We start from the raw sequence: 25,555 nt of genomic DNA, 5'->3' as shown, positions 1-25,555 counted from the left end.
ATCGTTTAGGGGCTCCTTTTTTTCTAAATGCGCCCCTTTTCTGGGGTGTGTGTTTGATTTCCTTCCCTGAAACAATACACAGGGGCGGAATACATTCCTTACAATGCTTTATAAAGAATATATTCTTTGTATCAGAGGTAAATCTTAAGCAAATAATAAATATTTTTGCGTTAATTCCTTTCTCGTCAGCAGCAAGGCTTTTTAAAAAGTGGTTTGTTTACATTTTTTGGGGGAACACCGTCTTCTCTTTCTGATCTTTGCTGCACTCCGCCCGCGCTGCGCCATTTTGAAAATGTAATATTGGAAGAAGCAGAAGCGAGGGAAATCTCAAAGTAGAACGCAAAGTCGGAAAACCGGTTCGGAGACTTGAACGACTATTTGTTTGACTGAAAACCGGTTCGAATCATTTGCAACATCGGGGCTGTGGACCGTGGAAGTTACTAACGGCACTTCATCTTCTTTCCCTCGCTGTCGCTTCGTCAGAACCTCTCTCATCATCTTACCCGGGTCAGCTCTGTTTCGGTTCAGGGCCACAGCCCGCTACAGACAGCTCCTCATGATGGCAGGTAAAACCACAGAATAAAGACTGTGTTCTGATATTTCAACCATTCACAGAAATTACTATGTTTGTCATTAATAGTAGGTTGTGTCCTTTAAATGTGATGAACCACCCCAGGCTAGCTAGCTGGCTAATTACTAGTACAAGACACACATTGTTAAACAGTGAAACTGAAAGTGTCCAAACTCTTCAAATTTAATGTATAGTTTGCTGGAAAATTTTGTATGAATTCGGGGGGTTTCCCGCCTCCTAAGTGTCTAAAATGAAGTTCGCACCCTGGCTAATGCGTGAGATGAAGTTGAGTGTGGTGCTGTGTCCAAACTTGGGTCGTGTTGTGTGTGCAGGGCCCGGTGGAGGGAGCAGCGATGTGCAGTGGTGCTTTTCCCAGGTCAAGGGAGCGATGGATGACGATGTCGCCGAAGGTAAGTCCGTGTTCTGCGTCTAATGCGATCAGTCTTTCTGACCGATTCCAACTGAGCATGCGTGCGTGTCTGGTGGTCTTCCCTGCGCGTGCTGGCTTTGCTGTTAAAAAGTGCACACTGTGCACCAACTATGTTACATGTTCTGCCTTTTGCTGTTGTCCTCAGGTATTAATGACGTCATAAGCAGGACAGCTTTAGTTGCATATCTTTCGGTGCCCAAAGGCTGTTAATTCAAAATGCTTTTAAAGAAACACAAACCATTTAAAACGTTATAAGATTTGGCAAACAAACACACTGAAAATGATCTTTTTAGTGTTGGAGGTCCTTGTGGCGTTTTTCTCATGATGGAGGACATATACAGCATAAAATTGCATTTCTGAGGATTTCTTTATTCAAAACGTTGTGAATCCAGAGCAGATGAAAAAATGTAGTTGGAAAGATTGTAGTTTTGACACGTTAAATATGCTGGGCTCCCTGCTTCGCTCCATTCTGATGCATTCACTTATAGACAAACAGATCCATGGACGTCTTTGTTTTCCTCGTCTGAGCTGGAATCTGCCTGTAAACTGTGCAGCTGGATAGCTGCAAAATTGCTCGCCATTTTTGATGCACTGGTAATGTCACATTGGGGTTGTGAGGGGCTGAAAGCTAGCAAGAGTGTATGTAATTAGAGCACTCAGTTATGGGTAACGGAAAGGGGGGCGGGGTTTCTCCACGCCAACATCAACTACCCTAGAAAATGACGGGGTTTTTTTCATGGAGGATAAAAAACTGTTTTCTCGGAAAGTTACTGCAGAGTAGCAGTAGTTCAATATAAAATTGCCTCTGAGTTGTTGGCGGGACTGCTGGTCCGGGGTGAGCCCACCCCCTTCCCATCCTCCATCTGTCTATGTGCTTTCCCGCTAGCTTACAGCCCCTCACAACTACTGTTAGGTCAACCACGACTTAACAGTAGCGATGCAACAAAAATGGCGAGCAATATTGGCGCTATCCAGCCGTACAGTTTTGAGCCTGATTCCAGCTCAGACGAGGAAAACAAAGACTTACATGGATCTGTTAGATCATGGATCTGATGCATCGTACATAAGTGGATGAGTCAGAATGGAGCAGAACAGGGAGCTAGTGGCTCGCCGTAGTAGCGTCTACATCATACCCACAAGCATTTTAAATGGCTGATTCATAACAATTTAAATGAAGAAATACTCAGAAATGCAATTTTAAGCACACTTTTCTTTACATATATGTTTCTTTTATCATCAAAAATGCCACGAGAACATTTAAAAAGCACCAAAAGCACAGTTTTCTTGTCTTTAAACCATCCTAGTGTTCATGTCATGGCTACTCTCAGATTCAAGACAATAATGAAAACACAACACACAACCTCTGCCTTCAAGATGTAATCTGACCTCTCTGTTGACTGGAGCCATAATTCCTCCCACTTTCCAGCATGTCAGGAACATTTTGATGTTTCATAGGAATAAAGGCAACATTTGATCCAAACTGCATTAGAAAATCATGCTAATTTACAGCCAGTTGGTGATATTTATTCCTTTTTTGGCAAAGAGCCATGCTACAAACAATTGAGATTTTTTTTAATGCACTGACTAGTATAATTATTACAACATTATTATATTAAATCTTGATGTAAGTTGTGTAAATCAAACTTTAGTTTTAAAGCATGTTTCATGTGTTGGTAACAAAAAGGGCTTTACAGAATAAATAATATATGTTTTAAACTCAAAAAAGATACAACCATGCCAAAAATGCTTGTATAAATATGAATAGGAATAGAAAACAGACACATTCCCTTTGCATGATTTGGGAAAAACTTGTAAAAGTAGTAATGGGTAGTAAAGGATGGGTTTCGGTTTTACTTTCTGTCTAAGCTAAGATATTTTATTGCTATTCTCCCTCATCCTGATGTGTAAATAAAGTACTTATTTGGAATTTGTGTTCATGTTTATCTCATCTCCAACCGGACGATGATGTTCAGCTATGAAGACGTTCAAACATCATCCATTGAGTGTTGTCTTCTGTAGAAGCCTTTGTTTGAGAAGTGTAGATGAATTGGGAAGGCTTCTCTCACTGCCTTACGTTGTGCATCGTCTCACGCTGACACACATGAGCCCCCCCCCCCTCAATGAGGTGTTGGGCTTTACACTCCACCACAGATTGTGAGGAGTCCGGTTGTTTCAGGCTGAAAGTGGAGTGTTAGGATGGGATCGACACCATTGTCAGCCAAGAGGGGTGCCGCTCTGTTAACAGAGATGAATTGTTGGACAGTGACATTTGTGCTGAAGCTTTCCTTTGAAAAAGGGCCACATGTTTGTAAAGAGGAAGCACTGCAAAACGTTTAGTGTTGAGGTCTGAAATGTCCTGCAAAAAACGTTAGACTTAGAGGATTACAGACGTCCTCCAGATCAGGTCCACCCTTATTTTTTAGCTGTGTGTAACTTTTCAAAAGTCTTAAATGAATGAAATGCTAAACAATATCTGTATACCCCCCCCCCCCCCCCCCAAAAGAAAAAACTACTTCCTTCAGATCGATTTATTTGTAATTTACTTTTTATTCACATTAAAGCTTGATATTAGATAACTTTATTTATCCCACGATGGGGAAATTCACTCATCTGCAGCAGCAAGAAGGACATTCAGAGATGACATTCAAATAAAATAAAAATAAATACAGCTGCAAAAGTGACATGTGATCCACTTTTTAAAAAAATATATAAATAAGTAAAAAAAGTACACACCAAAAATCACCAAACCAAAATTAAAATCAACCAAACCAAATATCCCTGTTTTCATTATCATGTTTTATTATAAATAACATGTATCCTCATACCTACTCACCTTTTTTTTATCTTTACTTTGCGGTAATCACGTTGGATACAAGTTTAAATTCTTCGATTGGGAAGCATTTTGGTCTAAAATGCCGTTGCTTTTAAAGGGCTCAGTAGCTCATGTTGATTTTGTATTAAAACGTGAGTGCATCACAACCTGTTGTGCAGTAGAGCTAAAAGAATATCAAATTACAAACATACAAACGCATTTTGTGCATCTTTTAAATGATCTTTTTGAGAACACTCACACACTTATGAAAAACATCATTTTTTTGGTCATAGACATGAATATTTCTTAATTATATCTAAATTAGTTTTTAAAAAATTGACTAAACTTGTGTTTTTGGATTTGCAGCTGACATCATTTCCACGGTGGAATTCAACCAATCTGGAGAGCTGCTTGCCACCGGAGACAAGGGCGGGCGTGTTGTGATCTTCCAGCAGGAGCCGGAGGTCTGTTGAAGCAGTGTTTCCGTCTCAGTGTGTTCAGTTTTTAAGTTGGTTACAACCACAACGTCTTTAGTTAGAAGAAAAATTACCTAACTGAACAGAAAAATTAACAAAAAGGAAAAAGTTGTAAAAAATAGGTTAAATATTGAATCCTGACTCCCACAACATTAATTCTGGATATCAGCTTGTTTAGACCATATTCCAGATCCAATTTAAAATGCGATGTGTCATTTTTCAGAGTAAGAACCAGCCTCTGCGCCGAGGGGAGTACAATGTTTACAGCACCTTCCAGAGCCACGAGCCCGAGTTTGACTACCTGAAAAGCCTGGAGATCGAGGAGAAGATCAACAAGATTCGATGGTTACCCCAGAAGAATGCAGCACACTTCCTGCTGTCTACTAATGGTCAGTCATTGATATATTCCTTTTAGCTGTCAAGTTATTATGCCCCACTTGAAAGGGGAAAGCATCCACGGAGTTTGCAAAGTAGGAACTCACATCCAGACACACTTCTCCTTTATGATCTGTTTATTCAATTTCTTGAGAGGTTTAGACAGCAATGGTGGTGCTGGTTACGTATGGTGAAAAACCTGAACAAGACATAATATTTTATCTATTTACCAAAATAAATACAGCAATAAAAATATAACATTAATCAAATGTTAAAGTCCTGGTTCCAGAATTAACTCAACTCACACAATTCATTTATTAAAAGTTAACTTCATAGTTACCAGAATTCATTGAAAATACAGCAATAAATAAATATATTTCATAAATAGTAGTGCTTTTGTGAATGACATTCAATGGAAGACTAAACAAACATTTGCGCTGACGTGGCAGCCGGCGCTTAAGCGCACCGTGGATCACCAGAATTAGGGCTTACCGGCTGCCTCCGTAGTTTTGAAGCTTTTTAACTAGATTTTCGGACTAGATTGGTGAGATGGATCACACGTTTTCCAATCTCTCTCAAGCTCGGTCTAATCTGGCACTACGCATGCACCTCATCCAAACAAGCTCCGGTGCGCACAGCTGGAACTTTGATTGACACCACGCCCACTACCGCCTTGCATGTCCCTTTTTCCCTCTCTTAATTTTTTATTTACTTACTTAAATTAATTTTCTCTCAAATTTAACAGGATGTATTTGAATCCATTTTTACTTTAAAATTTTATTTGGGTTTTTACTTTTATGATTTTCATTTTCTTTTTCTATTTTTATTTGCTTTTAAAATAGAATCACTTGAAACATCAGTTTCCTCTAGTTTGACCTAACACTAGCAGAGCTACATTTGTGATCTAAATTTTCCTTCTGACTGGTCTTTTTACATTTTTTTTGTCACTGGCAGATAAAACTATCAAACTGTGGAAAATTAGTGAACGTGACAAAAGACCAGAGGGCTACAACCTGAAAGAGGAGGATGGGCGATACAAAGACCCCAATACTATCACTGCACTAAGGGTCTGTATGAACCGCCTGCATGGATGCTTTAGCTCCAGTGTTTACATTCTCATGACGATCCATAACTCTTTGACCGTTTACGCAGTTGACGTGATTCCAGCGGACGTCCATCAGTCGATTCTGTCGCAGAGAAAAGCAGCTCCGCACCGGCATGCAACGCTTCGTGTTAGAAATGTGCTGCACATCGGTGCAAAGCCGACACGAGAAGCGGCTTTTCCCTGCCTCAGGATCGGCTGATTCACATTGATGCCTCAACGGTCAGAGAGTTACATTATGTCCAAGAACGGGTGTTATTCAGGTGACATCTTCTGTGATTAAGGGTTAAAAAGAAGTCTTTGTAATAGTTCAGGGATTTAACACTACAACTGAAGATTGAAATCAAAAAGTAAGTAAACGTTTCTAAACTTAAAGCTGTAACTTGATCACTTCTTCGTAACCAAGAACCTGAAAGCAGCAACTTAAAAGCAGGGGCCTTTAGTTTGTTTTAGCTGGTAAGGAGAATCCAGTTTATTAAAATGATCCGGAAAATAATTCTGTTAATCCAGATTAAAAACTTTCCCCAGATAATTATTTACGAGTAAAGATTGTTGAGACTTGAGTCAGCCTTTCCAGACATAGACCTGAATGACAAGTATTAAGACTTCACACTTTAAGAAAAAAATAAGAAAACACGAACTGCTCATTGCTTTTATACATATTTTTTTAAGGATTTTGGCAAAACATAGAAAAAAGCTGTACATATTATTACATGTAATCATTTGAGATTAAAGAAAAAATATGTTGAGTTCAATTTAAGGCTTAATGTTACTGCAGGGTGTCAGAACAGACCAGGACTTCCAGAACAGTGTTATTGATCAGTTTATGAAATTGATTATGTAAGGGATAATGGCCGACAAAGAAATAAACGCACGACGTGGAAGCCTGAACCATCTGACGCGAAGCGGAGGATGGTTCATTTCTGATAATGCACACTTTGAAGACCATTAACCTGCTTACACCATGGTCCCTTACAAAAGAAAGAAATATTCAATCAGTTTTTAGTACTTTATTCTTGTTGTTATTTCCGGTTTGGATCACTTTTTTGACAAAAAGCAGACTTTGTTTTGTGGTGCGGCCACTTAGTCGGCTGAGACGGCACTGACCTCCGATCTCGACTGCAGCGGGTAGGGAAGGGGTATATATGCTGGTCGTCATGATGTCATAAATAAAGCGTCAGTTCAGAGAGAAAGTTTACGTCTTACCGTTTTTGTCCAGATGATGAAGCAAAAGTTTGTTTTAAAGAAGTGATACAGAACATTTAAGCTATGAGACCACAACTTCTTTTTTAGGCGTGCAGTTATCACTGGGCGTTATCACTTTTTAATGCGTGATGTGAGCAAGCCATCGTGTTTATAAAACAGTAAAGCTTTGCTATGGAAAGTAGTTTCAGGATTTTTTTGAGTTTCAGTTTTTTTTTTTGGTTTCAGATTTCTTTTACACAATTTTGGAATTAATCAAGTGAATCGATTTATAGTTTTTGGGGGTTATTGTTTATATTCACTGAACCTATTGAAAGGCTTTGCTGTTTTAAAAGGCTGGTTTCATTTATTTTTATTATAAAATACCGTATCTCAAAATGTGAATTACTGATCAGAGTCTTGACTGCATCTCTTTGCAGGTCCCAGTATTAACGCCGATGGATTTGATGGTGGAAGCCAGCCCCAGACGAGTGTTTGCAAACGCTCACACCTATCATATCAATTCCATCTCCATTAACAGTGATTGTGAGACCTATCTTTCTGCAGACGACCTGCGCATTAACCTCTGGCATCAGGAGATAACGGACCGCAGCTTTAGTATCCTTTTGACATCCACATATTTATGGGCACCGTTTAAAATACAAGACAGATATGTTATAGCAGCAACAATGTCTGTGTCGTGTTTGTACTATTCCACGTTTTATTTTTTGAAGCAGTCAGTTCTTGCCGTGCTGTTTAGCCCTTGTGCTATCTTAGATGACCCCACCCTTACATTGAAGTGTTCTCCATACCATGACAAAGGTGGATAAAGGTGGAAAAATTTCATGTAATCCATGGACACCAGTGAAGATCACAAATCAATGAAGAAAAAAGGTTCAGCACACTGTCTAGTGGGTCTAGATGACCCAACTCCCAACGTTAAAGTGCCTTGGATAGCACAAGGGTTATAAGAAGACAGCACCAACGAGAATTCTACCAGTGACTTCATGTGTTGTTCCTTATGCCACCACAAGATGTCGCCAAACCTTTGGTCTCCTTTACTTTTTTTAAATTTTTTATGTGGACTAAAAGGATCCATTACAGTACAGTAAAGGGCATGTATTTGTTTTGAGGACAACATTGTTTGTAAAGAAATAGAAAATTCTGCAGTAGCTGTTGAGCAGTGCGGAGATCCAGTATTAGTACTTCAATACTTTTGTTGTGTGTCCTTTTTCATTTGAGGTTATAGAAAATGCCGATTTTTAAAATCAACTTAACCCAAGTTCTTTAGACATTGTTGACATAAAACCTGCAAATATGGAGGATTTGACCGAAGTGATCACAGCCGCTGAGTTCCACCCCAATCAGTGCAACACGTTTGTCTACAGCAGCAGCAAGGGAACCATCCGAATGTGCGACATGAGGGCGTCAGCGCTGTGTGACAAGCACACTAAACGTATTTCAGCTTCTTTACCTATATTCCAAATTGTAAACATTTAAAATTCCCCTAAAACACTTGACCAATGGGTTTTACCAGTTCAAGGTGTCCTTACTAACATACACTCTTGGAGGATTTATCATAATTGTGTGGAAAGACTGCATACAATTGATTATATTTTACAAATGATTAACCTAAATCTGATGGTCATCTCATATTCTTAAGTTTTGTATTTTTCCTGAGTAAAACTCAACACACGTTAGTTTTTAAAGAGTTTAAACTGCACCTCTAATAAACTTTGTTGTTTTTGTTTAGTGTTTGAGGAGCCTGAAGACCCAAACAACCGTTCATTCTTTTCTGAAATCATCTCATCTATTTCTGATGTGAAGTTCAGCAATAATGGACGCTACATGATGACGCGCGATTATCTCTCCATCAAGATCTGGGATCTTTGCATGGAGACTCGCCCAGTTGAAACGTATCAGGTCTGCGTCTAATGGAACGTGTTGGAAGAGCTTTTTCAGGAGCTGAGCTTGTGAATTGTTAGCTTCATTCTTGTTTCTTTACTTTGACAGGTGCATGAATATCTCAGGAGTAAATTGTGTTCACTTTATGAGAATGACTGCATTTTTGACAAGTTTGAATGCTGTTGGAATGGGAATGACAGGTGAGTGCCACATGTTGTTTGTAGTTTGATTTATTAGTCTGAAATCAGGATCGACAACATCTGTTGGTGGACAAGAACAAAAAAAACAAGACTATTGGAAAAATGTAACGGTTAAATCCAGTTCAGTTGTACTTTTTTTTCCCTTTAGAGATTATTTAGTATCTCTAAAGTCCCACTCCGATCATGTTTTAATCTATTTTCAAAGCGTTACCAGTGCTCTTCTAATTGTGATTATGAAGCTTTTAGCCCAAATAAAAAAAAAACGTTCTTTTTCTAGGACATAGTTTCTGCAGAGTTACTGGTAGAGATCAACCCCCTCGTTTCTGAGAGCTCTCTGTTCACATGCTCTCCCTCTAGTTTACGGCCCCTCATACCCCTAACCTCACATTACAGGAAAAAAATAAAATGGCAATCAGTACTGGAGCTGTCCAGCCGTACAGTATTTCAGGCAGATACCAGCTCAGACGAGGAAAACAAAGACGGATGCATCAGAATGGAGCGGAGCAGGAAGCTTGTGGCCCGCTCATTGTCTTTTTTTGTTTACGAATAGGCTTTTTTGTTTTTTTTTGTAAGTGGCATTTTCCATCTGCTCTTGATTAACAATGATTTGAAAAAAGAAATACCGGTACTCAGAAATTCATTTTTATGCTTAATTTTCTTAATACATGTCCTCCATCATCAGAAAAGAACATAATTTTCATTGGAGTTGGTAGTTCATCTGAACTGATCCCTTCAAATAGAATAGAATAGAAGTAAAAACTGAAAGTTTTACTGTTTAATAGACTGGAATATCATATCCCAGATTACATTAGTTAGTTCTTTGTAACTAGTTGTTTTAGTAGATTAATGTAGTGAATAATGTGTGAAGACACTAACTCCTCCTCTCTTGTGCTTCCTGCAGTGTTGTGATGACGGGTTCTTACAATAACTTCTTCAGGATGTTCGACCGAGGCTATCAGCAGGACGTGACCTACGAAGCGTCGCGGGAAAACAGTCGGCCGCGATCCATCCTCAAGCCTCGCAAAATAAGCACAGGTGGGAAGCGCAAAAAGGATGAGATCAGTGTGGACAGTCTGGACTTCAGCAAAAAGATTATCCACACAGCCTGGCATCCTCTGGACAACATCATCGCCGTAGCCACCACCAACAATCTGTACATTTTTCAGGATAAACTGAACTAGCACTCCCTAAATCGCTCCGTTCCCAGTGTCTACGTCAGCCCCTTTGCTCTGATGCATACACAGATCAAATGATAGTTGTTTTTTTGGGGGGATTCTCCATGAATTTTGATTAGTATGTGGCAAACTACTTCCCAATCATATAACTCTGGGGGGTTTTTAGACTGTGCAGAACCTCCATTATGAGCTAAAAAATTACTGTTAGCTGAACCACTACATCCCTGAATAAGGGGAAATGTTCCTTTGTACCGCTGTGCCATGGCGACTTGATCACTATTATGTCATGGTCTTTAGATTTTGTTTTTGTAGCTATGTTTTATGAGTTTAAGTGTCTTATTTTAAGCATCTTTTTTTTTGTTGTTGTACTGGTCCAAAGCACTGTTAGCGCAGACGTCATCGCCTCCTTCCTGTTGTAGAGACAACGGTCGGGTCTTACCACGCTTAACTCGTTTTTCGGACATTTCTGTAAAGCCGACAGTCGATCAGAGTTGGACTTTAACATCAGGTCCTGTTTTTTTACATTCATCTCACAAAAACACAGGAGCAACTTTTGTGTTGATCATCAGGGGTGTTGGTTTCACCCGATAGATATCAAAGTGGATTAAAAAATTTCAGACATTTTCACAGATGAACTTCATCAGAGAAACTCTGAACACGTTGGGGGGAAATCTTCCTCTTGGCCTCGTTCAGACAAACCTTGGAGTGGGACTGAGCAGTACTGGCTGCTCTCTTACAGGTTATCCTTCACCTCTCCAGCTGAGTCCTCTTCCTTAATCAGAAGTTGCAGCCTTCCTCAGCTTTAGTGGTTTATTACGATTTTTATTATCTAAGTGCTGTGAAAATACACTTGGTTTGGTTTTATTTAGTATTTTTCTCTGAAAAAGCCAACGTCATGCCAAATTAAACTAAGAATGTTGAGATGAAATCGTTTTCGAAACACCTGACTGTAAAAATTAGTCCGCTTTTTTTGTTATTTATTTGATGAAGGTGAAACTACATAGTTTAAACTTTTTTTTAATTGTTATTAGAGAAAAGTGCTTTAAGAAATGGCCCCCTGGTCTCAGAGGTACCAGATCCCAGTAGATATTTACCTTTTGTTTTCTTGTCTACTTTGATTGTGTCGACTGAAAAATCCATTTTGTAAATCAGGAAATTCTCCTTTGAGCACGAAACCGACGAGCACATGGATCGGCTAGTTAGGCCTAAGGATCCGGTGGATCTGAAGTTGAAGTAGTTTATCAAGAATGAACTCCAATCGGGCATCCTTGCACTTGTGTTCTTACTAAGCTCAGGACCAGATCATGTGAAGTTGCAGCGGCCGGATTCTGCTGTAGTTTCTGGTACCAGAACCGAGAACTGTTTTGTTTATGAAAAGCTACTTTACCTCGAAGAATAGCAATATCATTACAGTCTCATTTCTGGACATTTCTGCAGCTTCCTGTCAGTTTGACTGCTGGAGAGCTGGTCAGAAAGTTTTTTTCATGCAGCATTTTGATCAATATTAAAAACATTTTTGGGGAGCTGAAGGTTATATTATTTTTTGAAACAGAGGTTATATGAGAACAGTCTCTAAAAGACGAAGCAGATTAACTTCTAAATCAGTACTTTAGATGTGAGTACCTAATATGAACCACTAGAAGTTGTGTGTGTGTGCATGTGTGACTCTGGATTCTGAATTCTGAGGGCCTTGTTTTTGATCATCCGATGTCCCTGTGCTGCATGTTTTCTAGGGCGTACCTGTCCCACCACACCTGCGTTAGCTCCTCAGCTCTATTCGCGACCCAGAGATCTGACCAAAAGGCTGGTTGTTTTTCATGAGAGAACCCTGAGAATCTGACTTGTTAAAGGGTGGTAACCCCTCCATGCCTGACTTTACTGTATTTCCAGTTATAAAATCTTAAAATGTTCCAATTTAGTCTGAAGAAGTATTCAGTTAGTATACTTCCTACTCTACACGTACTAGGTCTATAGTACACTATCTAGACATAAACTCAAGTATACCTAATGAAATAAACTTGGTGTACTACTTCTTGCTAAAGGGTCTAACGTTAGTCGTATCAGAAGACGGATTAGAAAATGCCTTCCTGCTCCTCTACTGTGTGTAGATGAACTTGACCTTTTCAGTCTGCTCCTTTAACCCTTGTGCTATCCAAGGCACTTTAACATTGGGAGTTGGGTCATCTAGACCCACTAGACAGTGCTCTGAATCTTTTTCTTCAATGATTTGTGATCTTCACTGGTGTCCATGGATTACATGAAATCTTTCCACCTTTATCCACCTTTGTCATTGTAGGGAGAACACTTCAATGTAAGGGTGGGGTCATTTTGACCCCACAAGATAGCACAAGGCTTAAGCACTGAAGTACCAGCAGCAGTGACCCTGTTGGTACTGAAGCACAGCAGCACACTAATCTTATAAACAATGCCACAGGCTGACATGTGTTCACACACTGTGAATCAGAGGAAAATCTTTTGTTTTGTTGTATTTTGCTGCTGCATTTTTATTTTTTATTTTTTAAGGCTGTAAAAAAACATCCAGTGCAGTTCAGGGGTGAGATCTAAGTCCAGGGGGAATTGACTAGTTGGATCCTTTGACTGTTGTACGTTTGTTTTTGTGTTTTTTTGGCGTATGCGAGGCCTGTCCATGACTGAATGTCGGCACACTGCATCCCTGTGATTCCTGCTTTTGCAAACAGATTTTGGACCCCTATAGGTCCAGGGAAAAGTATACATTCAGGGGGAAACTTGTCTCTTACCTGCAGTATTTGCTTGTCAGCCCTACCATGAAAGCGCCATTTCAGCAGGTTTTCAGTGAGACTGTGATGTTTACATTTTAAGATCACAATTGTTATGTGTGTGTGTTTTTGTTGTTTTTATGGTATTGAAATGCTCTGATGGACTGATTGTTCTTTTGTATCATTTGCCAAAAAAAAATCCCGGCTGCTTTAAATTCTGGCATTACCACTATATATTTTGAGGGCTGACATTCTGCAAAAAGCACAAGTGTCACAAACTTGATGTCAACTCATATCTATTCTTGCTCATTTTCACGTCTTACAGGAAAAGTGAATGGAAATGAACTGATCGTATTTAATGGCATCTCATGATGTCTGTCTTTAATAATGGCTTAACCTCTTGTGATCAAATACTGGTTTAACTACTTCTATACATTTGTAATAATCCTTCAAGTCCTTCAGGACATGAGATGTCCTGGAGCATAATAATAAATCATATACGGTGTTTGTATCTAAATGTGTCTCTTCACAATATCAGCCGGTTTCTAAAATGATGTTAACCTCCTGTTGAGTGTTGGTCTCTCAGGGTTTAATAAAACACTTTTGTGACCCCTCTTTCTGTTTTTTACGCAGCTTTTGATAAATGTTCCTGTTAATACAGAGTTGTTTTAAGCTTTAGTGGTACTTTTTCCCCTCCTTATAGCTTAGATACATTTTTATTTTATAGACCTGTTTCAGGTATTCATAACCTGTGTTACAATAAACAGAGCTGCTAGTTTCTATTTAAAAAAATTAAAGCTAACAATTAACATTTTTGTGCATTTTGCCACATTGTATCATCTTCATGTATTGATTTGAGGCTCTGAAAGAAACTACAAAGACTCTTAGGAAAACTTATTGCCTTGATCCGTTTTGAAATGGTCTTAAAGAGAAATGATGACCAAACATTAATCCCAGACTATTTTCATCAGATATTAAAGCAGAAAAGTGTACTCAGACTTTGTCACTTTGTGAAAGTATGAAAAGTAAACATGAAATTTAAAAAAATAAAATAAAACTTGATTGCTATTTACACAAAGTATACACTTTAAGATGTCTAAAAATAAAGTCACACTGGGATAAAAGTTTTTTCTAATAAAATTAGATTTGTTTATAGCCGAATGCACTTTTTTCCTTGTTGAAAATCAATTTTAAGAGTTTGGTGATATGATTCAGACTTTATTTACAGGAGGAAAGGGAGGGGTACGGTCCCCGGCTGGACCCTGCGCTTGCGCACTTCACAGTCTGTCTGCGTGTCATGTTAAACGTTAGAAGTGTAGACAACATGTCCACCGTTGCAGCTCCCGAAAACAATAACGAGGAGCCTGGGCTTCAAGGTACGTTTCTTCTCTTACCACTTCACACTTCCCGCAAAAGCCGTGCGACATTTTTTGGAGCGCCAGCACTGCTGAACGTTTAAAATGCGCTGGGGATGTTATTGTGGAAGTTGCACCGCGGATGGAATTTCCTCGTTCTCTGGGCGTGGCGGAGCATGATGTTGTTTTACGTCAGTGAGATGTTAGCCAATTATATTTTGTTTGTATTTGATTGACACTCAAGTCAACCAATCACGCTCAACGGTCTGAAAGAGGTGGGCTTTGATCAACATGAAAACAAGTTTAACACAAAGGAAACAATAACGTTACCCCCCCCCCCTTTTTTGTAAGTGATTCTCAGTAATAATAAAAACATTTAAAATTGGTTTAGGATTTAAATGCATTGATTTTAAAGTAACTGTCTTTTAAAAACTCTACGTTTGGATGTGTCCCAAGGTGCATTGGGGCAAACGAATGCATAAACACATTTAAGGCAATACTTTGCGTTTAAAAATGGTTTTATACAGTGTGTCGGGTTTATAATGTAGATTTAAATACTATATATATAGAGATTCGACTGTAACAAAGCTGTAATGTCGTCGAGGCAACCCGTACGTCACAGTTATGTAACGAGGGCAATGATAAACCAAATGTGCCCCTAAATATCAATATTTCTCGTCATACTTTTATTTGGTTTATATTTTTGGCTCACACACCCGCAGATCCCAAATAATTTGCTCAATTGTGGTTTATGGGGCAGTGGCACAAAGAAAGGCATGCCATCATGGTTGCACCAGACTCGGGAGGTGGGGCGGGCATGAATGCTCATCGTTGGGCAATGTGGGTCACATGTTTTTGTGTGTTTCTGTGAAAAGTAGTTGTTTTGCTTGCATTCAAACACTGCAAACCCAAGTTAATTTCCTTCATCTTTGTGTTTATTTAGGCTCCTGGGTAGAGTTGGAGCTGAATGGTAACACAGGGGTCCAGGGTGAGCCAATCAGCTTATCACTAACACCTGCCGCAGATCAAATAAATGCCAACTCGAGCATAAACCAAAGTCTCCAGACTTTGGAAGTAGCTGAAAGTGCTGAAAGCTTGATTGGAGGACTAGAGCATGTGCCATCCTCCTCATCTATTCATAATGGAGACATGGAGAAGATTCTCTTGGACGCTCAGCACGAGTCCAGCCCAAGTAGCTCTTCCTGTGATAGGTAAGAAGTAACACAGAGTGCTTTAAAACATTTTTTCCTAAACTTTAAACAAATGGTGATTACTTATTGTAATTACATTGTCCTAATATGCTGGCACAGTCCTCACAGACCTCCAAGTCCAGAGCGTGATGATGAACAGATAACATTTGATGTGGAAATGTCCAGTCTAAGAGGGAGTCAGGTAAATGCAACAAATCTATCAACGGTCAAACTTTGAAATGCATCCAGTTAGGATCAATCTTTACTTTAACATTGCAACATTGATTAATTGGAGTTGAAAATGAGTTTTTCATAACCAAACAAAATAAGTTTGGGATTGGAAATTTAACAAATAAATCAATAATTATTACAATTGTGTTCAAATCAAATCTAATTGTGAAGTTGTGAATTGAAATGGAATTATTTCTGAAGTTGGCCCCAGTATTTTTGTTTTCTCAGCTGTATTTGCATTTATATTTTTCTAGTCAGAGGAAGACATTACAGAGAAGGAAAGAGAGGACGACATTTTGATGAACAGAGAAGTAGACTGGGTCACTGATTGGTCCAGCAGACCAGAAAATGTTCCACCAAAGTAAGTTTATCTTTCCCTTTCTGAATATTCGACTCTCTGGTGTTTCGGTTAATCCTCTTGGGGTTATTCTTCTCAGGGAGTTTCACTTCAGGCATCCCCGTCGCTCAGTATCTCTGAGTATGAGAAAGAGTGGAGTGATGAAGAGAGGTGGCATCTTTTCCTCTGAATTCCTCAAAGTTTTCATCCCTTCCTTGCTAATCTCCCACATCTTGGCTCTTGGGATTGGGTGAGTCAGAAATGTTGCAGTTTTGCCTTGAGGAATAACATGCTAAGCTATGTACACACCACCCTCTGCAATATGCGTTCAATCGGCCACTTCCAGTGTCAAGTTTATATAAATGCGCGTAATAATGCGTTGTGAGCACTGACCAACTCTGTTGTCCACGTGTAGCTATGCAAGTTTGGTAGCGATGTATAGGTTTGGCTTACCTGATGAATCAAGACACGGCGACGAGCCTGACAACGTCTGCATTTGTTTTCAAATACAGATGAACCAAGGTTTTACATGATGGTAATCCATATCCACCATTTGCAATGTTGCTGGCAATGAACCAAACCCTTTCACTTTCGTGCCCAAATCGTGAGATTTTGCACCAAGCCGTTTCCAACTGTAGGTGGGCTAGTAAACAGTAAAAAAGAAGCCCCTCCCTGCTTGTCCATTGAGAAGACCATGGGCTAGACACATGTTCAAGAACGTGTGTCAAATAGCTTCAGATTTTTTTTTGTCATCATGCATACATGCTTTTAGTTTGATTGAAAGTCCTCTGCAGACTCTGAACTTTAAAAAAGTATCTTTTTCTGATGTATGTGAATTAGAAAGCATTAAAACTGATGTTGCATTGTAAAGTTTTAGGAAGAAAAACATACCCCCCCCCCCCCCCCCCCACAGTTTTACCAGCACCTCTTTACGTCTGTCATTTTAAATTCAAATAATTCCCTTTCTTTCAGCTGTTAACATTTTACAGATTTTATATCTTTTGTTTTTACCTCCAGAGTCTACATTGGGAAGAGAATCGCCACAGCTTCCACCAGCTCCTACTGAATAGAAAATGAAGCATCTCCTCATGTCTTCAAGTCCTTTAACCCATGCTCCTGTAGTCAAGCTATCTTTCCTATCCAATCAGCATTAACAGGTGCCACATTTTAGATGTACTCATATTAGTTATGGACTTTCACTCCATTGGATTTTGACGCTAGGGGCCATATTGTTGTAAACTGGCTTAAATCTAGTTTTAAAAACAGACACTTCTATGTTGTCTGATGGCTTCAAGTTCCCTTTGCTTGATGTAAAACATCACGTCAACAAGTATGTGTTCTATTTTCCCCAAAGCTTTTCTTTTGTTGTCCTAAATGCCAGACAGGATAAACCATTTAATAGCACTATACCAAATTGGGTTTGGGAACAGACTCACATTTTGAGCTAAACACTTTTGCCCATTGACTTAGAGGTTGAGCGGCGCTGCACGCTGGGTTTAGCTTTTAAAGTTTGCACATTTTTAAGAATTGAAGTCTGATCTTGTTGCTGTTGACAGCAGCTTTGTCTTCTCGAGGGTCAACAGGCTGATTGAACCATCTGGCATGTAGCTTGACAATTTTACTATGAAGTAGTTGGACTGTTTTATGATAGTGGAAGGCAATATACCAGACTATATGCTATTTTAAAGAATTTTTTGCCTACATATCTTTAACACAGCGGTAGCAAAGTGCCAAATTTATATCTTTCACCTTTGCACATTGGTGATTTGAGTTAGGCTTTTTTTTCTTATATGTTTAGATATTTTAAAATGTAGTTGTGTGTAATCTAAGCTGTGATCTGCCCTGATTAACACTTGTCCACATTGTATATTTTCTGTAAGAGCAGATATTAATGTTTGTTTTATCTGATGCATTGTGGCAGTGTTAAGTGTATTTCCTTGTTGCTCAACTGCTAAAGTTTAAATAGCGGACACCAACACAGCAGAAGGGGGTATTTGCAGGGCATCCTTGAAGAGTGTTATCCGACTTAAATGTAGATTTCAGTGTATAATAAATTCACTTTGTGTGACCGAATAAAATGATGTATAGTATCAATAAAACATCCAGCTAGAGGATCAAAATCATTTCCTGAGGAAAGTGCATGCATTTCTGAATGTGGATCTTGACACCATGGATCCTCTAGAAGTGTTTGTAAGCTGATGGTGTCATAACATAGTGAAAAAAGTATCTGCTATTGTGTAAATTATTGGCTGGAAATCACTTCACCAGGATTTAATGCATGATGCAAATGATGATAACTCATAATGTGTACATGTGGTCCTTGCAGGCTTATGTACAGTTGACTGGTGTGCAATACAGAGTGTTTTGGAATTTGAATAAAGTTTGTACTGTATACAGTGGCTTTTGTTTAAAAACAGATATTGGTATAATTGCTTTAAACCTCATGACTTGTGCATATTACATATATCAAAAGTTATCTTAAACATTTAAATGACATTTGGTTAAAATATTACATTTCTATCTAGGTATCCTCTAAACCTGGTTTCTCTTTTTTTGGGGGGTGGGGGTAAGTTTATTTATTCACATATAAAATTTGTATTTAATACATGTGGGCAGCAAGGTATTTTTTTTAAAAATGATTACCGTACACAGAATAGTGCAAAAGTTGGTGAATACTACGGCTTTAAAGCATGTAACTAACGGAATTGGTGAAAAAGCACAAACTCTTGATGAATATAGAAGGACATTGTTTAAATGGATGGTGCCTTGTTTGAAGGTGATCTTGTTTAGGCTACATAGAAATAAAATATAATTTTATTAATTTGAATTAGACTTAAAACCAGTTTAGATTTTCATTTTAGGATTTAAAGGCTTCACTAAAAGTATTGTTAAAACCAGTGAGAAATGAGAGCAGCATAGTTTTGTTTAATGACGAATTGGTAGCAAATTAGCAGGAGGGAAAAACACTAAAAAATAACATAACCCCTGAAGAACTGGTGCTGGCATGTAAGGTGTATGCAAAAACATATTTTAATTAAATGTAAGGATTCTTAAGCATTTTTACCTGTTTTACCATTGTTCTTTTTTTAAATAGGAAATATAAATATATGTATTTTAATGTTGACTTTTAACTATTTTAATAGAACATATATACCAGGAGTTATCAGTAGATATAGTAATAGCACACTGAATTTTCTGTGTAAAATAAGTAAAGTGTAAATAAATGAATACATATATATATATTCTTTTCAGAATCACTCAATTCTGAAAAGAATATAAATTTATTTTCAGAATTGATTGATTATTGTTTACCAATTTCTAATTCAGGGCCTCCAGTATGCTCTTGATCGCAAAAAAGTTTGATAATAGGTCATCTATTACATTACTCCTAAACAGAAATATATGTAATATTTCATTAATAAAACTAATTTAAAAAAAGAAAAAGACATTTGCGCCCTTTTCCTCGCGCTATCGGAGCGCGTGAACAACCGCGTCCAATCAGTAAAGAAACATCTGAAGCCGAGCAAGGCGGGGCCAGTGCGCATGCGCCGTACCTCTTTGTGGCCCTTGTCTGAATTATGGTTGCCAGGGTTTAAGATACCTTCTGTAGTGCTAAATTAAAAGATAGTCCAATTTGATAAATGCACAACGTCTCATTTTACATAAGCTGTCATTCGTAGACGCGTATTATCGGCTGATATTTGCGGACACAGGCACTGCTCTGCCTGGGCGTCGACTGGCCAGCAAGCACAGAGCATCCATTCATCCTTTATTGGCGTCTGAGCGTTTCTAATCAAGCTAGCTGTCGTTAGCTGAGAGGCGGCGGGGAGCAGCGCTAGAGAGGGAGCTTTAAAATGTCCGGTTACCAAGGAAAGAAGAACATCCCACGAATTACAGTGAGTATAATCGTGCTTTCATGTAAATCCCCGCATTCCCTAAGTTCTGGTCATCATTAAACCGTCGGCGTACCTCAATTATAGTTAATGCTAGCGCCTAGCTGATCAGAGACCAGGGATGAGAGCCAGCCAGCGGGGTTTTTAAGGTTAAATTCCGTTGGTGCGAGTTATTAATGTATAAGTCTGAATTTTAAGGAAGGAGTGTCTCTGGCATCTGCAGTGACGGCTCTCACTGCCTCCAGTCTCCTCAGCATCCTCCTTCCTCTCTGGCTGCATGGATCAGCAGGTCCCTTCATTCTCATTAGCTGTCATCCTCAGTCTGAATCTTCCAGCCTTTTCTCGCTTTGTTTATTTCTGTTTACATTTCGAGGTATGACATCTGAAAGGGCTATAAATAAATAATAATCCGCGTAGCTTTAATTTAGGGGATTGAGTTGATTGGGGCTGAGTGTCTCTGCCCTAAATTCTCAATCACGTCAATAAGTTCACAATCTATTGTCTTTATTTGGTTAAGAACATCATTTTAAACACAAGTAGTAATTTATTATTAACAAAAATAATAGTTTCATTAGAAATAAAGAATTATCTACATTAAAAACCAACAAAAAAACTCATTTCCTATCAAAAATATATATAAAATAAGGAAAACCTACCTGTGGATTTGATTAATCAATATTGCATTTTCCATATAAAGATAGATTTGATCTATATAATGCTTTTTTAAACCAGCTCTAGCTTCAAATAAAAATGCTGTGTTATAAGCTGTTCACAAATTACAGCCTTTGTTGGTTTATTATTTTTTTTATCCATGATAAATTAGTTTTTACCACAATGATATGTTTTATAGCCGTCCTAATATTTTGCATTATTTTAGCTGTCCATCTACTGAAGCTGAGGGTAGCTTGGTGTACTTAAATCAATGGACTGTTAATCCTCTACATTTGATTTGGTACACATCCTCTTAAGGATTTGATGTTGGTATAGACAGTGTTGCTTCGCTCCTGGCGCTGTGTACATTCAGCTCATAGTAATCAGCTCAGCTGAAGGAGTTCTGGTCATAGAATTTTTCAGACAGTAGTGCTCTTTGTTTGTGTGCACATCTTTTACGTTCAGTCTTTTAAGGACCTGAAAGAGTACAAACTCTGCAGCATGTTATTAGAATCACGTGTACAGTTTTTATGCCTCATTACAGACCTCTAAGTCAATTTACTGAAACGCTTACGTATTTGACCCACATAATGGTCCATCTAATGCATGCTCACAGACACTGGAATTCAATAAAAAAGTATTATTTTCTTGTGCATTTTGCAGTAAATGCTGTTATTTTGTTGGCCCCCATTCTGTTCTGTTCTGAGAGGCCTTAGAAAGCCGGTAAGAAAAGTAAGCCAGGATGAGTTTCCCTTTTCAAATAGTTTGGGTGGAGCTAATTGTTTGTCTCATTATGAATTTTAGTTGGAAATTGCACAATTTTGAATGTAATTTGTAAGAACGCATGATCCAAAGTAATCTCTATTGTTTTTAACACAGGACAGAAACAGGAATGGAGTGGTGCAGATGCCTCTGAGTGCACGGGCACATGTTAAACTAAAGAGTCCTCCTTGCTTCCTAAATAAAAGTGTTACTCGGCTATGCTGCTAAAATGTAAACTTGCCCGCTAGCTTGCTACCATTTGCTGGAGGTTAAAAGTGACTAGGGATGTAACCAAGTTAATGGATACATCGACTTAATGAACCAATATCGACTGTGAATTGTATCAGCAACCACTCATTTTAATATGAATCAAGTTGTGGTAAGAAGCGTTACACTCCTAAAAATGGCTGCTTCTTTAGAGGTTAACTCCAAACTGAGAAACGCAAATGTACTGGAGTGAATTTGGAGAAAATTCTCTTTTCAGAGTGACCGTCTCCTCATCAAAGGAGCCAAGATTGTGAATGATGATCAGTCTTTCGTGGCTGATCTATACATGGAGGATGGAGTCATCAAGTAAGTTCTGCTTGAGGATGAACAGCGGCTCTTTAGTGGATGTGTTTTCTTAGGTCAGCCTTTTGTTGTTTTCTCCAGACAAATTGGGGACAATCTCATCGTTCCAGGGGGTGTGAAGATTATCGAGGCCCATGGAAGAATGGTGATGCCGGGAGGCATCGACGTGCACACCCGGTTCCAAATGCCCGACAGGGGCATGGTGGCAGCAGACGACTTCTACCAGGGCACCCGCGCCGCTCTGGCTGGGGGCACAACTATGATCAGTACGCACGGCTTGCTGACATCCAAATATGACATTACAGATGCTGTCGAGCACATGCTGGAAATAATCCTGTGTGTTTGTACACTCTGCAGTCGACCATGCTGTGCCCGAGCCTGGCACGAGCCTGGTCTCTGCTTTCAAGCAGTGGAGAGAGTGGGCGGATAGCAAGTCCTGCTGTGACTATTCCCTGCATGTGGACATCACTGAGTGGAACAGTGGCACCCAGGAAGAGATGGAAACTCTTGTGAAGGATCATGGTATGCAGGGTCGCTGCCAAAATAAAGTTTATATCTTAAGTTTGTCACAAATTAACACTTGACGAAGAAAAGAAAAGTAATTGAATGAGCCTGCTTTTAATCTTTTATCTTGTGTATTTGTTTTACTTTCCTCTGGGGTTTTCCTCTTTTACTCTCTTTGTTCTGTTCTCTCATAAGTTTTCTATCTTCAGGTGTCAATTCTTTCCTGGTCTATTTGGCTTATAAGGATATTTTCCAACTTTCTGACTCCCAGGTATGCTGGGTGGGATCTCTGTAGCCTGCTGCAGGTTTTAGATGACTTTTCTAAAAAAAAAAACAACATAAAAAAACATGCCCTTCTTTTAGATGTATGAGGTTTTCAGTTTCATCAGAGATCTTGGAGCCATTGCGCAGGTTCATGCTGAGAATGGAGACATAATTGCAGAGGTAAAGAACCACAGCTCTCGTGTGTAATCAACTGTTTTTTTTTTTGTGTACAAATTATAAACTTCTAGTTTGGATGTTTTAGGAGCAGAAACGTATATTAGAGCTTGGGATCACTGGACCTGAAGGCCACGTGCTAAGCCGTCCTGAAGAGGTAAGACTCTTAAAAAAATGCTGTTTTTGTTTACAGAAAAAGAGAAAATAAAAAAGAAATTGTCCTGGAAGAGCGAAGAGGCCCCTTTTTGTGTTTGACCTCCCGTCACGTTCTGCAGGTGGAGGCCGAAGCGGTCAATCGTGCTGTCACTGTAGCCAACCAGACCAACTGTCCTCTCTACATCACCAAGGTGATGAGCAAAAGTGCTGCAGACGTCATCGCTCTCGCCAGAAAAAAGGGTAAGAGGACGATTCCTGCCTGTCCTGATCTGGAAGCTTCTGCTCTGCGCTCACGTCAGCATTGCTGCTCACGTAGGAGCTGTGGTTTATGGAGAGCCCATATCTGCCAGTTTGGGGACAGACGGTACTCATTACTGGAGTAAAAACTGGGCCAAGGCAGCAGCCTTTGTCACCTCTCCCCCGCTCAGTCCTGATCCCACCACCCCTGATTACCTCAACTCTCTGCTGTCATGGTAAGCACTGTGGGCAGGGACCCGCATAGCTGCGGCATAACACACAGCACTGCTGCCTTCTGCATTTCACTTGGAATATTTTGTGGCTATGTAAAAACACGACACATTGAGGTTGAAAAATATAACGGATTTCATCATAAATGACCCATACTGGAGGTACAACCTGGTCCTCTTACTTTTTTCTGATCCAGTGGGGATTTGCAGGTAACTGGCAGCGCTCACTGCACTTTCAAGACTTCCCAGCGTGCCGTAGGAAAAGATAACTTCACTATGATTCCTGAAGGCACCAATGGCACCGAGGAAAGAATGTCTCTTGTCTGGGACAAATGTGTGGTGAGCTTCATTTAATCCCTTCTAATGGAAACTATTTTAAAGGTTAGACTTCATCAAGCCTGCACTGAACCTTTTGAGTAGGAAGATTTTGTCTCTGCAGTTCATGAATTTTTCTTCTGTTTTCAAAGGTGACTGGGAAGATGGATGAAAACCAGTTTGTGGCAGTCACTAGTACAAATGCAGCCAAGATCTTCAACCTGTACCCCCGAAAAGGCCGCATTGCTGTAGGTTCCGATGCTGACCTCGTGCTGTGGGACCCAGATATGATGAAGATCATCTCTGCCAAGAGCCACAACCTGGTCTGAAGTCTCTCTATGCTTCACACTTCTCTTATAAGGTGACTTCTCCACTGCTTGTGATGGGCTCGAGCGCCAACTCTGACGACTTTTTCTTTCAGTCTGTTGAGTACAACATCTTTGAAGGGACAGAAGTGCGCGGAGGCCCCCTGGTGGTCATCAGCCAGGGTAAGATAGTGCTGGAAGATGGGAACCTGCACACCACAGAGGGCTGTGGGCGCTACATCAGCCGGAAAGCGTTCCCGGACCATGTGTACAAGAGGATAAAAGCTCGCAGCAGGGTGCGCTTCGGTCTGAAGCTTCTTCCACACGTTTGTGACGCACGGCACTCAAGTTCATCTGTCTGTTCAGCTCACAGAGCTGCGAGGAGTCCCCAGGGGTCAGTACGATGGACCAGTGTGCGATGTGGCCGTCACTCCCAAGGTGATTTCCACGGTTTCCTCGGTGAAGACCTCCCCTGCTAAGCAACAGCAGCAGCAGCAACAGCAAGTTAGCCAACAGCCAGTGCGCAACCTTCACCAGTCTGGATTCAGTCTGTCTGGTGAGTGAACTCACAAATGTCCTTTGTGTTAGTTGACCTCTTTCACAGAAGTGTTTTGTTTCACTGCATCTTTGTTTGTTTCAGGCGCTCAGATTGATGACAATGTTCCTCGCCGCACCACTCAACGAATCGTGGCTCCTCCTGGTGGCAAAGCAAACATCACCAGCCTCGGTTAAGTTACGTCCTCCAGGCCGTCGCAGAACCAGAACCCACAACTATCACTCACCATCCCCCACTCCAAAAACCCCACCCAGTCCAAATGTACTCCCACCCTATTACCATGTCACCCGATGCAAGAAACAAGTCTAATTTCCTCTTTCAGTATTTTGAAACCATCATTTTTTTACCTTTTGCTTTGACTACATAGAAGGAAATGGGTTCATGCATCTTGTTGGTAAACTCTGTTAGGCCAGAATTTTGAAAGGAACTTGCCAGAAAAGGAACTTATATGACTTTTTTCTTAATGTCACTGCGTTTTTATTGTTCTGCGGTTTAACATGAATCTCTTCAGATGAACCTCATTTGTTTTTCAATCTAGTAAAACCTGAGTTTCTTGATGCAAATAATTCTAATTTAACTCAGAAATGTTCTTATCCTGTTTATCAAAGATCAGATTGTAGAATACGATTCAGAACGGTTATTCATTTTTGATTTAAGGTTTTGCAGTATTATTCTTTTTTGTGTTCTTTGTTGAGCTCAGCAGGTCACTCAGGTCTTCCTGCTGATTATTTAAATCTTTTATTGAATTGATGTTTTTTTGTGTTGTGAAGTCGTCCCAAAACAGCCCTAATTGCACTGAAACAAATGGCGTTAAAAGGTTTAACTACAAATTTGATGTTTCCTTGAACGTGTTGGGAGG

The 25,555-nt window shown here is 39.6% G+C and overlaps 3 protein-coding genes across 4 annotated transcripts; all 3 read left to right on the top strand.

The window, feature by feature from the left end:
- The first annotated feature begins 262 nt into the window (after positions 1 to 262).
- Positions 263 to 13,581, top strand: ppp2r2aa (protein phosphatase 2, regulatory subunit B, alpha a). Its single transcript, XM_011479371.4, has 10 exons — positions 263 to 566; positions 904 to 981; positions 4,180 to 4,277; positions 4,513 to 4,678; positions 5,619 to 5,731; positions 7,389 to 7,566; positions 8,240 to 8,404; positions 8,702 to 8,871; positions 8,962 to 9,053; positions 9,955 to 13,581. The coding sequence occupies exons 1-10, from the start codon at positions 557 to 559 to the stop codon at positions 10,232 to 10,234; spliced, it is 1,350 nt and encodes a 449-aa protein (XP_011477673.1). The 5' UTR covers positions 263 to 556; the 3' UTR covers positions 10,235 to 13,581.
- Positions 13,582 to 14,182: 601 nt separating this feature from the next.
- On the top strand, positions 14,183 to 18,471 carry bnip3la (BCL2 interacting protein 3 like a). The gene is made up of 6 exons (XM_004072502.4): positions 14,183 to 14,342; positions 15,265 to 15,532; positions 15,632 to 15,713; positions 15,997 to 16,103; positions 16,180 to 16,329; positions 17,097 to 18,471. The coding sequence occupies exons 1-6, from the start codon at positions 14,264 to 14,266 to the stop codon at positions 17,143 to 17,145; spliced, it is 735 nt and encodes a 244-aa protein (XP_004072550.1). The 5' UTR covers positions 14,183 to 14,263; the 3' UTR covers positions 17,146 to 18,471.
- Positions 18,472 to 19,600: 1,129 nt separating this feature from the next.
- Positions 19,601 to 25,501, top strand: dpysl2a (dihydropyrimidinase like 2a). 2 transcript variants are annotated; one of them, XM_004072503.5, is made up of 14 exons: positions 19,601 to 19,975; positions 21,870 to 21,958; positions 22,037 to 22,221; positions 22,313 to 22,477; positions 22,669 to 22,730; positions 22,823 to 22,903; positions 22,986 to 23,054; positions 23,173 to 23,293; positions 23,370 to 23,526; positions 23,718 to 23,859; positions 23,988 to 24,158; positions 24,257 to 24,436; positions 24,507 to 24,696; positions 24,781 to 25,501. In XM_004072503.5, exons 1-14 carry the CDS (start codon positions 19,934 to 19,936, stop codon positions 24,870 to 24,872), a joined length of 1,746 nt encoding a protein of 581 aa, XP_004072551.2. In that variant the 5' UTR covers positions 19,601 to 19,933; the 3' UTR covers positions 24,873 to 25,501. The 2 variants fall into 2 exon arrangements, with proteins under 2 accessions (XP_004072551.2, XP_023814348.1); XM_023958580.2 differs by having other exon boundaries at positions 19,855 to 19,975; positions 22,066 to 22,221.
- Positions 25,502 to 25,555: the final 54 nt, after the last annotated feature.

Source organism: Oryzias latipes, chromosome 9 (genome assembly GCF_053564925.1).
Source record: "Oryzias latipes strain Hd-rR chromosome 9, Olatipes_Hd-rR_3.1".
Lineage (NCBI taxonomy): Eukaryota > Metazoa > Chordata > Actinopteri > Beloniformes > Adrianichthyidae > Oryzias > Oryzias latipes.
This window is presented reverse-complemented; position numbering and strand designations above follow the sequence as displayed.